The sequence below is a fragment of the Zingiber officinale genome, chromosome 9A (genome assembly GCF_018446385.1).
Source record: "Zingiber officinale cultivar Zhangliang chromosome 9A, Zo_v1.1, whole genome shotgun sequence".
Classification (NCBI taxonomy): domain Eukaryota; kingdom Viridiplantae; phylum Streptophyta; class Magnoliopsida; order Zingiberales; family Zingiberaceae; genus Zingiber; species Zingiber officinale.
Window position 1 is genome coordinate 4,098,025 of NC_056002.1, and position 13,230 is coordinate 4,111,254.

At 50.4% G+C, this 13,230-nt stretch overlaps 1 protein-coding gene across 1 annotated transcript; it reads right to left on the minus strand.

Moving 5' to 3' along the window:
* Window positions 1-523: 523 nt before the first annotated feature.
* LOC122021628 (beta-1,2-xylosyltransferase XYXT1-like) lies at window positions 524-2,666 on the minus strand. Its single transcript, XM_042579767.1, has 4 exons — window positions 2,363-2,666; window positions 2,229-2,282; window positions 1,870-2,127; window positions 524-1,792 (listed from the first exon to the last, which is right to left on the minus strand). Exons 1-4 carry the CDS (start codon window positions 2,502-2,504, stop codon window positions 621-623), a joined length of 1,626 nt encoding a protein of 541 aa, XP_042435701.1. The 5' UTR covers window positions 2,505-2,666; the 3' UTR covers window positions 524-620.
* Window positions 2,667-13,230: the final 10,564 nt, after the last annotated feature.

The following is a 13,230-nucleotide window of genomic DNA, read 5'->3' on the forward strand; positions in this document are numbered from 1 at the left end:
CTACTCCCGACGGCTCTTCACCCTTGTGTCACGTGAACATTTACGCAGCAGAACTCCTTAATAAAAAGGTTAATTTTCACGCAGAGATTAAGGAGGGAGTTGAATTTATTATTAGAGACCATTAATAATAATATTAATATTAATACAATTAATTAACTGGATTTTATGGAGAAACACATTTTTATCATTTAACAATAATAATAACAACACGGTCAAACTTTGGAACAGATTAATTATGTGGAATCCTCATAAATACATTCGCAAAACAATTTTGTACGTACATAAACTTCAAAGTATTATTCAATTTACTCTTAAATAAATGTCTGACTTCAATAAATATTGATATTTTGTTCAAAATTGGTTCCGTGAAGTACGCATGAACTGCAGCTTTGGCACCGTCAATCAGGTGGCCATCAATAATGGACTAGCATAACCAGATCAATATTTGTGAGTGGAGAAAAAAGAATGATTTCTTCAATATTTGTGACCATAATTATTTAGTTAAATCACTTGAACCAAGACATGTATCAATTTCTATCTGTAAACTTTTAATTACTGTCGAGAAATTAATTATCCAACAAAATATGCACCTGCTCTGCTTCGTCTTCCAGAGAGTAGTTCTACTCCCTGAGAAGCTCGAGAGCCTTCTCAAGAACAGGCCGGAATCTATCCAAATCCAACCTGACGTTCTGCTTCTTCAAGTAAATCTCCCCCATTTTTTCCCACCCGAGCTTGTGGATCGATTGCGGATCCGTGAACACGGGATCGTCCCTCGGGTACAGCTCCGTCAGCGTGCTCTCGTTGGCGGTAATGGTGTATTCCAGGTACTTGAGCTCCATCGCCTTGGCTGGTTTCCCGAAGTAGGTTGTCGCGATCCATTCATGGCTGCCGAACGGCACCACCTGGACCACCACCGCGTTCGTCGGCAGGAACACCAGGTTGGTCAACCCCGCGCCGTGCACGCCCACCATCACGTCGCACGAATTGACGATCTTCGAGAATTCCGCGAGGTCCTTGGCGGCCTCCGACACGAGCACCTCGAATCCGAGTTTCTCGGCCAGCTTGGCGATGTCGTCGGCGTTCATGAACTTTCTGCTCCGGGATCTCGCGATCAGCAGCAGCCGCGGCTTCTTCCCCTGTTGCTCTGCTAGTTTCAGCGCGTAGTCTCTGCTCAGCCCGTACGTGCTCCTCATGAACTGGAGGAAGTTCGAAGTGTTGTACCCCATCGGCGACTTCGCCGGGTCGATGATCAAGTCCTGGTCGGCGCGGAGCCCCACGATGGCGCGCCCGAAACAATGCACGCGCGCGTCGTTGTCGAGGTCGATCGCGTCGTACCGAGAGAGCCGGCGGAAGTAGTGGCCGAACTTGCCGGTCATCCACCGTCGGTTGAGGTGGGCGACGACGAACTGGACCTCGCCGTCGAACTGGCGCACGGTCTGGAATAGCGGGACGATCAAGTCGGCGAAGTCGTGGAAGTGGTTGCCGGCGTAGCCGCCCGTCGAAAAGACGACGGCGGGGACGCCGTGGGTGACGTCGCAGCGGGGCGCGGCGGCGCGGTCCGCGGTCGAGCGAACAGTGACCGGCTCGATGATTCTTGTCAAGCCGTGGTCCCACTTCCGGGCGTAGGGCTTCACCTGCCATGACTGTTGGTCGGTGAACGGAGAGGCGGTGACGCGGAGAATGGAAGGCGAGTCTTTGCCGGTGACGATTCTGATGTCGCCGTGGACGTCGCAAACGTCGCACCGGTGGCTCGAAGTGTCGCACATTGGCTTTGAGTCTGATTCCTCCGGATCTAAAGATGAAAAATAGAATTTTTAGATCAAATCTCGGTCAACAAGTGGAAATCAATTTAGGAACAGAGTGGCATACCTGATTTCCTGGCATTGTTTACGACAGGAACCTGCAAGCGGTCGACATGGTCTTCAAGAGAAGATGATGACTGTACGTTTCTCGACGAGTTGGGGATTTTGCTACCGGCTGTAACTTCACCGGCAGAGAACTCATTTCTTTGAGAGGGAATCTCAGATCCCGCAGAGGAAGAAACCCAAGCCGTCTCAATGGTTTCAGTATTTTCACAGAGATGTGACGATGCGCTGCCATGGCTGCACCTTGGCTCGCTCTGGTAATCTGTATCGAAAGATCAAAGAAAGAAAAAAACACAATAATAAGCCAGAGAAAGAAAACTACACCAAGATCATGCACGGTCTCGGGATTCTGTTTCCACTCACCTATTTGTTGAGAAATCAAAGAATACGCTTCCTCTTTCGACATTGGAAGAGCCACTGCAATTCCATGAACCCTTTTATCTATCATTTAACAGCAAACGAAAGACGAACACAAACACACAAATAAGAACACATACTCATAGGAAAAGCAAGCATGTCAGACTTGTACACGGTGACATAGGTGAGAGAGACCAGAAGGCATCCCATGAGCAGACCTACTCCCAAACTAAGATGATCAAATCCTCTGTAGATCGAAACTACCTTCAGCTTCTCCCCCATCACTGCGTGCACTCTTCCAAGGCAGCTCAAAGCTTTGCCGGCTTACTTCACTTGGAAGACGATCAAACAGCACCAGCACCAGCAGCTCTAAAAAGCTTTCCTTCTCCGCACCAGCGAGGCTCCGAGGTGTGAAACGGAGCGCAAGGTCAGATCAGGGAAACAAATTCTAAGTTTGGCGACGCTGTATATTGACCAATTACTCCAAAAAAAACAAGTTGTTTTGTTTCCTTCCGTAACTTGGGGACCGATGGCCGCTAGCGGCCACCGCATGGAAGACTGTGACGGCATGTGGCGAGTGCCAAAGATCGCAGTTCAGTTCAGTTCAGTTCATTCCTGTTAATTACATTCACCACCGATCGAAGATAAAAAAACTAGACAATTCTTTAATACTGGGATTTCAAGACTTTTGGTAAGTGGTAGTTGACCAATGATTAGATCATCGACGATCGTCAGTCGCAGGTGGGTAAAGTCAAAGGTGAGTTGCTGGGAAGATCCATCACCGACGGTTGTCGGCAATTGATCTCTCTCTATTTTTCAATCCGTTTGATTTCCATTTAAAATGGTTTTAGCATGATCAAATTATTTAAGTAAATCGATCGATTTAGTCGATGTCAATGCAAGTTAGGTCTATATGCTTCGTCTTGCACTAAGGAAAGCCTTTTCCGGTATTGAAATTTTGCCCATCCATGGTCAAGGTTAGGCATGTTGTGGAAAAATTGAATTGATTGAGAAAGCAATAAATATCCAAAAGTGTTAAAACCCTAAAATAGGGTTCCTAATTTTAGGAACTATATCGAAACCTTCTAATTTTCATTATGGTCGAATTTGTACATGTGATGGAAGCTCAACTTCATAGCAATTTTATAACTCTTGTTTAAAATTTATCAAGGCTCAACTCTAAGATTGATATTAAGTGAAATCATCTTTACTGCATAAAAGCTCATTCTACTTAAAAAAAATTTAGATCTAAACCCTATGTCAACATCTATTAGTCTAAATTTGTGGTACCTTAATTCCTTCTAGTTCCTACTTGTTGAATGATCCTGTTCTTGTTGAATGATCCTGTTCGAAAGTCGATAAGATAGAAAGCTGAGAATGTAGCGCTCCCGCTGACCTCCTGTGGACTCCGTTCGGACCTACAACACAGATTACGTCAGTGTCGAGCCAGAGAAGGGGTCCCCGGCGTTGGCCATCCGACGCTCAAGTCAGTCACCGGCGATGAAGTATAAGGCGGAGCAACAAGAAGACTGTAGTGTAAATAGTGAATATCACATATTGTGTACCTCCGTCAATACTTGGACCCCCTTTATATAGAGTTTCTGTAGTGCGTGCACGCTCCCCAAGGCAAACACGCTTCCCAAAGTTTTCCCTGAAAAGACTTGCCAATAAAATATCCCTAACACAGTACCTCAACGGGCCGAGCATATCTCTGAAGTGACAGTGGAAGTTTTCGCCATACAATCTTCTAGTTGTCTTCGCTACTCCTGTGCATGTGTCCGCTCGACCGAAGTTCCACTCTGTCACTGCCGAGACCTGCTGCCAGGCCGAGCGGGGTAGCCGCTCGGTCGAAGTTAAACTCTGCTGCCTGGCCGAGTGGGGTAGCCTCTCGGCTAAAGTTCTGCTCTGCCAATGTCGAGCTCTGCTACCTGGCCGAGTGGGGTAGCCGCTCGGCCTAGCTGCTGCACATCGTCTCTTCCTCCGTCTGGAGTTCGATACTCCATTAAGCTTCGGTCATTTGACCTCCCCGTGTCGAAGGCGGGATCAGACCGAGCCCTTCTGCCTCGGTCGGGGCATGCTAGCCCAACTAGCCGATGCTATCTGCGTGTTGACCACCTTGACTTTGACCTCTACCGTGGCTGCTATCCTCCGCGGGGTGGGGCCCCTCCTCATCACCGCATCACATGTCTCCCCCTCAAGTCTAGTCGAAGGAGGCCACAAGTCTGACTGACTGGACAATTGTTTGAGAGGTTTTCCACCCACTCGGCCTTCGACATTCCTTGGCTTCTGATCGAACTAACGTTGCGCAACGGTCGGCTATGTGTCCGCTCTCTGCCGATCGGCCTGTTGAAGCTGGTTGTTCGGTCGTAGGTCTGCTACTTAAGTCGATTGGCACAACGAACATTTAGACTTGTAAAATCTTTTCTTGGACTATCTTGGGCGAGAGCAATTCGGGCTTACGTCACCTAGATTTCTAGAAAATCGTGCAAATATCTTCGCATTAAGGCTGAGTGCGCCCCATGCCTTTTAATTGCCCTTATTAAATGTTGGCCCGTGGCGATGCGCCACATGTCCTGCCCACTCCCGCAGCACACTTGACGTGACAGGCGATATCTGCTGCCGATGTGACTTTTGGTGGTTTAAATTCAACGGTCCGATCTCTGCCTGGGTTTCTGCAACCTAGTTCGGACGACTCCGGTCGGCCGGCCCCGTGGTTTATAAACATCGCCTGCCTGCGTCTTCTTTACTCTGCGTCGTCGTCTTCGTCTACAAGCCCCTCCCCCCTCATCGCCTTCACCGCACTTTGCTCCCTCGTCCTTTCTCTGGCAATCTCTGTGATCCCTCGTAAGCCCTCCTCTTCCTTCGATTGAAGCTGTTCGTTGCTCGTAGAGTCCTTTTTTCTGCGTATCCTTTCTTCCCTGTTTTCTGTTAGGCTTTTGTTTCGATGGCAAGCTCTTCACAGCCTCTCGCCGGCATCCCTGGGCTTTGGTACAACTCTACCGAGTCTAGGTTTGACGTCGGCGACGCTGAGAGTTTGACCGCCGCCTTTGAATTTTCTCGTGGCTATAAAGTTGTTCTTCCTTCTTCTTCCGATTGGCCACATTCTCCGCCGCTCGGTTGCCTTACCTTCTTTAGAGATCAATTTACCGCTAGTCTGTGGTTTCCCATTCATCACTTTTTCTCGCCGTTTGTAAATACTTTCGCATCTCCCTTCACCAATTAGTGTTGAACTCCTTTCGGCTGCTATGTGGGATAGTTGTTTTATTCCGCCTGCACAACATTCCTCTCACCCCCGGATCTTCCACTATTTTTATTATCCAAAATTGTCCTAGCCAGGGACTTTCCTATTCCAAGCCCGAGTAAGCTTGATTTTCTTTGACAAGATGTCGACCTCCAACAAACACTAGAGGGAATATTTCTTTTTTGTATGCCTTCCCGAGCGGTCAGACTTCCCGATCCACTGGCAGCTCGAAGTGACGAATCAGCCTCCCTTGAAATAGCACAAGAGCTGGTCGAACTATCTCAGCACCGCTTCCATGCTGGGCGGTCAGAAGTATGACATCTACAAATTATTGTTGTAGGGTATCCTCTACATCTTCGGCTTGAGTCCGATTCGCACCTGGCTTCCATCCAGCCTAGGTATGAGACTTTTTCACTCATTCCTTTGATTCTAACTGATTTTTCTTTCTCTTTTGCAGCCAAAGTTATGCTACGTGCACGTCTGGCCGGCAAGGCTAAACTGGCGGACGCCGTGATCAATGCGGTCGCTGTGGAGGAGTTGGAGAGCCACGACCTGCAGTCGGTCGACACTCAAGAAGATCATCAGGACGAGAGCGAAGCGGCTCCAATCTTGGTGAGTGGTGGAGCTGCTGGTGGATCATCTCTTCCCTCTAAACGACATCCGGTAGTTCAAGTTGAGGGGGTATCAAGCTTGACCTTCTCAGGGGAGCCATTGATCAGGCGCAAGAGGCACCGGGCGGAGCCTTCATCACGCTCCGCCTCTTCAGTGGTGCTGTCCGTCGAACGGGTGGAAACGTCGACCCCCGCGCCAGTTCAAGAGACTGCTGCCCTTGAGTCATCCGATCAGACGCCCTCCTTATCTGGTCTGCCATAAGGCACTCTCTGCGCACCGCCAGTGGCCTTCATGCCACTGCCATCCAAGGCTAAAAAGTCTGGTATCCGTCCGGCGTCCTCATCTCGGCCATCTGGCCAAGCGACCTCAGCCCAGTAATCCCCGAGCGGACAACACCATATAGCGGTGGTTCTTCATCTGTCGACCGAGGAATGGCGCGAGTCGGCTGGCGCTGCATCCCGAGCTCCCTAGCACTAGATAATAATCCAAGGGCCGCTCGTGCAGATATGGGCCAACGCCCGAGCCTGCGCAGCGATGATGCCTCCGAGGGCGCTCGCAAACAACCACACCCAGATGTCTACCGGAGTAAGTGTTGCATTTTCATAATTTATCTCTGATCGACGCTTATATTCTCTTTGTTGTTTGCAGTACTGGGTGGAGAGCCTGACCATGTGTCAAAGGCTTGCATTTTTGGAGGAGAAAGTGAAGAAACTGAAGGCGTCAAGCGGCCAATCCTCTGCCTCTCAGGAGTAGACGAATGTCGAGGTGGCGAAGATGAAGGTCGACCTGGCGAAGAGCATGACGCTGCTCAAGGTCGAACGAGGAAAGAGTGCAGAGCAGGCCACTATGCTGGCTCGGCTCAACAAGTAGGTCAGCACCTTTGACGTGAAGATCGAGTCGGCCAATGCGAGGAAGCTTCGGGCCATCGAAGACCTCGACCTGAAGAATAAGGAGGCACGAGCTCTCGCCAAGAAACTCAAGGAAGCTGAGGATTTTATGGTCGCCGAGCGGAACAGCCGGTCGACCGAAGAAACTACCCTTCGCGGTCAACTATCCGCCAAAGATAATGCACTGGCCACCGCGAAGGACGACCTGGAAGCCTCCTGAGTGGCTTTGAAGACTTACCAAGATGTCGAGGTTGGTTAGTTCGAGACTATGAAGAATAACTACATCCGCTCGGACGCTTTCAACGACAAAGTTACCGACCGGACACTTGGCCTGTTCGACCTAGCGATCAATGAGGTAATCAACCAGCTCAGAGAGGGAGGCTACCTATCGGCAGCTCTGACCAGCAACATCATTAGCCAGGACAAACTTACCGCGTCGCTGCCTGATGACGCCTTAGATTACCTTGAGTGAGGCTGAGAGTTCCTCCCTATAAAATTTTTGAAGTTTTAATGAATGTTTGTTCGTCCGATCAAGCTTTATCTCCTCGTATTTATTTTTTCAACTCCTCTTTTTGAACACTGCAAGAACTCGTGGCCTCGTGACTCCTCCGATCGCCCACGATTAGTCTATCCATTCGATCGATCCTTTTTGTCTTCAGCGTTCATTATGATTCCGCGACCTTCCGATCGACCCTGGGAGTATTTTGAAGAATAGTCCCGAACGGTCACTGTATATTGAAGACTTTGCGCTTTTGAATAGCTCAGGTTCATGGTCAGCTATTCATCGACGCTTGCTCGCTCACTGAGACAAGGGTTTAAGGTCGTCGCTCGGCCGTTGAAGAAGATTAGGCGAAGACTGGGTTTAAGGCCGCCGCTTGACCGTTGATGTAGACCTGGGTTTAAGGCCGCCGCTCGACTGTTGATAACGTCTAGAGTTTAAAGTTGCTGCTTAACCGTTGGGGAAGATGAGGGTTTAAGGTCATCGCTCGACCGTTGATGTAGACAAGAGTTTAAGGTCACCGCTCAACTGTTGGCGTAGACAAGGGTTTAAGGTCGCCACTCGACCGTTGATGACGACAAGGGTTTAAGGTTATCGCTCGACCGTTAATGTAGACCACGGCTTAAGGTCGCTGCTCGACCATTGGCGTAGACTAGGGTTTAAATTTGTCGCTTGACCGTTGGCGTAGACTACAGTTTAAGGTCGCCGCTCGACCGTTGATGAAGTCCAGGGTTTAAGGTCGCCTCTCGACCATTGATGTAGATCAGGGTTTAAGATCGTCGCTCGACCGTTGATGTAGACTATGGTTTAAGGTCGTCGCTCGAATGTTGATCAAGTCCAGGGTTTAAGGTCGCCGCTTGATAGTTGATGTAAACCAGGGTTTAAGGTCGTCGCTCAACCGTTGATGACGACAAGGATTTAAGGTCACTGCTTGATCATTGATGATGATAAGAGTTTAAGGTCATCGCTCGACCGTTGATGACGACAAGGGTTTAAGGTCGCCGCTCAACCGTTAGTGAAGACAAGGGTTTAAGGTCGCCGCTCGACCGTTGATGTAGATGCATCTCAAGAGGTATTCTTTGCTTTTATTCATATTTTACCCTATGTTTAGGAAACATATAAAAATACATAAATTCACTCGCGCACCTCTCATATGACCCTTCAGGATTGGAGATGAGTCGCGCTCTACGCTCGCTCTGCCTTCTTCTTAGGTTCCCGATCGGTCGTGATCAATATGGTGGCCTCCGTTCGACTTGGGTGAATTTTGGACTTACCTCCTTTTCTTCGTAGACCGACCCATGAAGCTTCCTGGTGACGGGGTTCACCTCCAAGCGCGAATTCTTTCGAGCGCTCCTTGCTTCAGACTTGATCATCTCAACATAGCATCGTCGAGCAGCCAGCTGATCGCCTCTGACTTCGCCCACCCGATCGTCCACTGAGAACTCGATCTTTTGGAAATATGTAGACATCATCACCCATAATTCGTTGAGGGTCGGTCGGCCCAAGATGACGTTGTAGGCCAACGGTGCGTCCACCACGATGAAGCTTGTAGTCCTGGTTCTCCTCAGCGGCTCTTCCCCGAGCGAGATGGCCAGTCGGGCCTATCCGAGTGGCAGTACCTCGTTGCTTGTGAATTCGTAGAGAGGGGTCGTCATAGGAAGCAACTCATTTGGATCTATTTGCAACTGATCGGATGCCTTCTTGAAGATGATGTTCACCGAACTTCTTATATCAACAAAAATTCAGTGAATAGTATAGTTAGCGATTACCGCTCGGATGATCGACGTGTCGTCATGAGGGATCTCCACTCCCACCAAATCACTAGGGTCGAAGCTGATCTCGGGCCCTTCGGCTTTCTCCCTGTTGCATCCCACGGCATGGATCTCCGATCGCCGAGTGTACGACTTCCTGGTGTTGGAACCCCAAGGTTGTTTTGATGTGATCAACAAGTTAAGTTAGGTCCTGTGGTGTTTTAACATTGTGTCTAAGTGTCCAGGAGCTTAGGAGCACAGGGAGCCGAGCAAAAGACGCAGCTAGCAAGAAGGGCGGCACGGGAGAGAGCCGACGGTCTCAGTGCGTCTGAGGGACGAGGTGCTGCGGAAGAGTACTTGGGTGAGCGAGAAGGAAGCGCGCGGTATTTTCGAGGGACGAGAAGCCGGAGCGGAAGATTGATCGAGAAGGCCGAAATTGGGTTCGGGTGAGTCTTATTTTCGGTTGGCTGAAATCACCCAAGCGAGTGGAGCTGGAGCGGAAGACCCGGACCGAGGTGAGCAGCACCGGAGCAGAGGGTCCAGACCAAAAGTCAACCAAGTTGACTTTAGTGGTCCGGGCGCCCGGAGCGATTCCGGGCGCTCGGAACTTGATTTTGACCGGATTGCGGTCAAACATGATCCGTTGCGAAGGGGATCAAATTTTATCCCCTCTCAGGCACCTGGAACCCAGACACCTCGAACCCAGACACCTCGACCAAGGCTATAAATACAGCCTTGGTCCAGAACCTTTTCAACAGAACAAGAATTAGCAATACAACACTTGTGAGCTTTCATTTCTAGTTTAGCTTTTCTTTTTGCGTTTTCACTGCTGTAAAGAGGCTTCTCCTCCTGAAGGAGACCTTTTTAGTGTGCGATTCATTCCTTGGATTAACAACCTCTCCGGTTGTAACCAAGTCAAGTTTGTGAGTCTCTTCTTTTGGTTTATCGCTTTCTTTCTTTAATTATATGCAAGTGTTCTTTTAAAAGTCCGAGAAGGATACTTTGTGTTTGTGTTTTTTTAAGGACTATTCAACCCCCCTTCTAGCCAGTCAACGCGGTCCAACAAGTGGTACTTTACCCCATCTATATACCGGTGCAACGTGGCTTCATTATTGAACCTATCTAGATGATCATCCGGATCGGACGATCCATTGTATGCCCCAATTGCCAGCGGGGTATAATGTTTGGGCAGAGGGTCTTGTAAGATCTTCTCGGAGAACTGCCGATTGATCCGTTCGGGCGACGCGTTGCTTTGGGGCGCCTTACCTTTTCGTGTATCCCGAACGGGAGCACCATCCGCAAATGATCCCCATTCTAGATTCGCCTGGGCTATTTTTGAGGGGGTTTGGAACAAGGCGCGATGAAAAGGGATCGACGTGGGCGGCTCTTCCCCCTGTGTGTCGGCCGACCTTCTATTCTACCCCCGTATACAGATTTCTCCACTTGATCTTCCTGCCCCGCTCGTCTCCCGCCCGTCGATGTCGCAGGCTACGACGCTTGTCGATCGGCTGACGCCTGTTGCTGCTGCTTGATCATCTTTACCGCCCGGGCTTGCACGAGCATGTCAAGCTCTTCCTGGGTGAGCATCACGGTGGTGAGTCGTCCAGCGTCCTCCATCTTCTCAGCTTAGATGTAGGTTAAGTTTCCACAGACGACGTCAAATATGATCCTGTTCGAAAGTCGATGAGATGAAAAGCTAGGGATGTGGCGCTCCCCCTGACCTCCTGTGGATTCCGCTCGGACCTGCAACACAGATTACGTTGGTGTCGAGCCGGGGAAGGGGTCTCCGGCGTTGGCCCTCCGACGCTCAAGTCAGTCACCGACGATGAAGTATAAGGCGGAGCAACAAGAAGACTGTAGCACAAATAGTGAATATCGCATATTGTGTACATTCGCCAATGCTTGGACCCCCCTTTATATAGAGTTCCTATAGCACGTGTGCACACTCCCTAAGGTGAGCACGCTTCCCAAAATTTTCTCTGAAAAGATTTGCCAGTAAAGTGCCCCTGACACGACACCTCAACGGGTCGAGCATATCTCTGAAGTGACAGTGAAAGCTTCCGTCGTACGATCTTCTGACTGTCCATGCCCGGTGTCGACTGCACCAACTACCAAAAGGATGTCGATGGATATCAGAGGGAGTGTACTGCTAGGCCGAGCAGGTTGGTCTCTCGGTCGGGCATCGCCACTCCGGTGTCCCGTCCGGTCGGTCAGAACCTCGCTACTCCTGTGCATGTGTCCACTCGATCGAAGTTCCACTCGGTCACTGCCGAAACCTACTGCCAGGCCGAGCGGGGTAGCCGCTCGGCCGAAGTTAAACATTGCTGCCTGGCCGAGAGGGGTAGTCGCTCGGCCGAAGTTCCTCTTTTTCAATGTCGAGCTTTGCTGCCTGACCGAGCGGGGTAGCCGCTCGGCCCGGCTTCTGCATATCGTCTCTTCCTCCGTCCGGCGCCCGATACTACATTAAGCTTTGGTCATTTGACCTCCCCGTGTCGAAGGCGGGATCAGACCGGGCCCTTCTGCCCCAGTCGGGGCATGTTCGCTCGATCGACCGATGCCATTTGTGCATTAACCACTTTGACTTTGACTTACACCATGATCGCTATCCTTCGTAAAATGGGACCCCTTCTCATCATCACCGTATCATTGAACATAAAACATCAACACCCTCCTTGTGTGGGAAGTTGATGTTGTTCAAATTCCAAAATGGATCGCTTAAGACCATGCATTTAGTTAAAATCAAATCCTTAAATATTGAATAATTATTTATTTATTTGTTGGATAGTTACTCTCGTTCAAAATTTAAAGTTTATTTTTCATTTGATGGATTTTTTTTTAGTTGGAGAGAATAACACGGTTAATAATGTAGGTCTCGTGTGGCTGATAAAAAGGGATGAATTCTCTATAACATAAAAATAATCTCTTTTTCGATCTTTCAACTTAGTTAAATAATACTGATGCGGATATAGCTAATGGCATAGGAGTAATTAGGAGAAGGGAGAGGGGCAGTTTGGTCTTTTGGCATGAGTAGGGCTTTGTGTTAAAAGGTGACACTGTTCACGCCGCCAGGGAGGTTATTTTTGCTTCGAGCTCTGGGTTTCCGCCGCCACCGAGCATAGTGGCTTTGAGCTGTTGCCTCCCACGGTTCGAGCTTTCTCCTGCGCCGCCACTAGGAACCAGGGTTTCCTCCGTCCATCACCGGCACCACCAAGGAGCTCTGCCGGCGACGACCTCTTCAAGGCCAACTCCTCCCTTGCTCCCCCAACCCGCCGTCGACGACGTCTCCATCGACCTCCGCCTCATCCACTTCTCGTCCACCGCCGTCGGCTTCCCACCTAGACGTGAGAGCCTCGCCGCCACCGACTAGCCATTGCTGCCTCCTCCAGCGGCCACAGTCGCTGCCGACAGCTGTTGCCGCCTCCTGCTGTGGCCACAGTCACTGCCGGCAGCCGCCATTGCCTCCTCCCGCGGCCATAGTCGCCTCCGGCAGCCGCTGCCGCCTCCTGCCACGGCCACAGTCACCGCCGACAGCTGCCATTGCCTCCTCCCGCGGCCACAGTCACCGCCGGCAGTCGCCGCTGCCTCCTCCCGCGGCCACAGTCGTCGTCGGCAGCCGACGTCACCTCCTCTTGCGGCCACAACCGCCGTCTCCAGTGGACGCCGTCACCTTACATCGCTTTCATACTATTTGTTTGCTCCGACCTTTGAGTCGAGATGGGGTTCTGACCGTCGAGTCGTTGTGTGTCACTATTTGTATTGCTTGTGAGTTACTTGTATCATCCGACCTGCGAGCCGCTATCAAGTCCGGCCTGCGTGCCGTGTGCGGGCCTGCTTGTCGGTATCATATCCGGCCTACGCGCCATCTTTTAGGATCCTTGCTGCACCGGATTTCATGCCACCGCCTTCAGATCCGACTCCTTAGCTCACACCGGCTTCAGATCAACATCGTGATTAGCTCACCGACCCATCCGAGGGCGCCCCTGGGGCCAGGGACCTGCCTCGAGCATCGGGATACCAG

What these genes read in the sequence shown, in the direction of transcription:
- LOC122021628 (XM_042579767.1), bottom strand. Translation starts at nt 2,504, where the DNA reads ATGGGGGAGAAGCTGAAGGTAGTTTCGATCTACAGAGGATTTGATCAT. An exon ending in CATGCTTGCTTTTCCTATGA is followed by an intron (nt 2,283 to 2,362) that starts GTATGTGTTCTT and finishes ATGGAATTGCAG; the next exon opens with TGGCTCTTCCAATGTCGAAA. An exon ending in TTTGATTTCTCAACAAATAG is followed by an intron (nt 2,128 to 2,228) that starts GTGAGTGGAAAC and finishes CTTTCGATACAG; the next exon opens with ATTACCAGAGCGAGCCAAGG.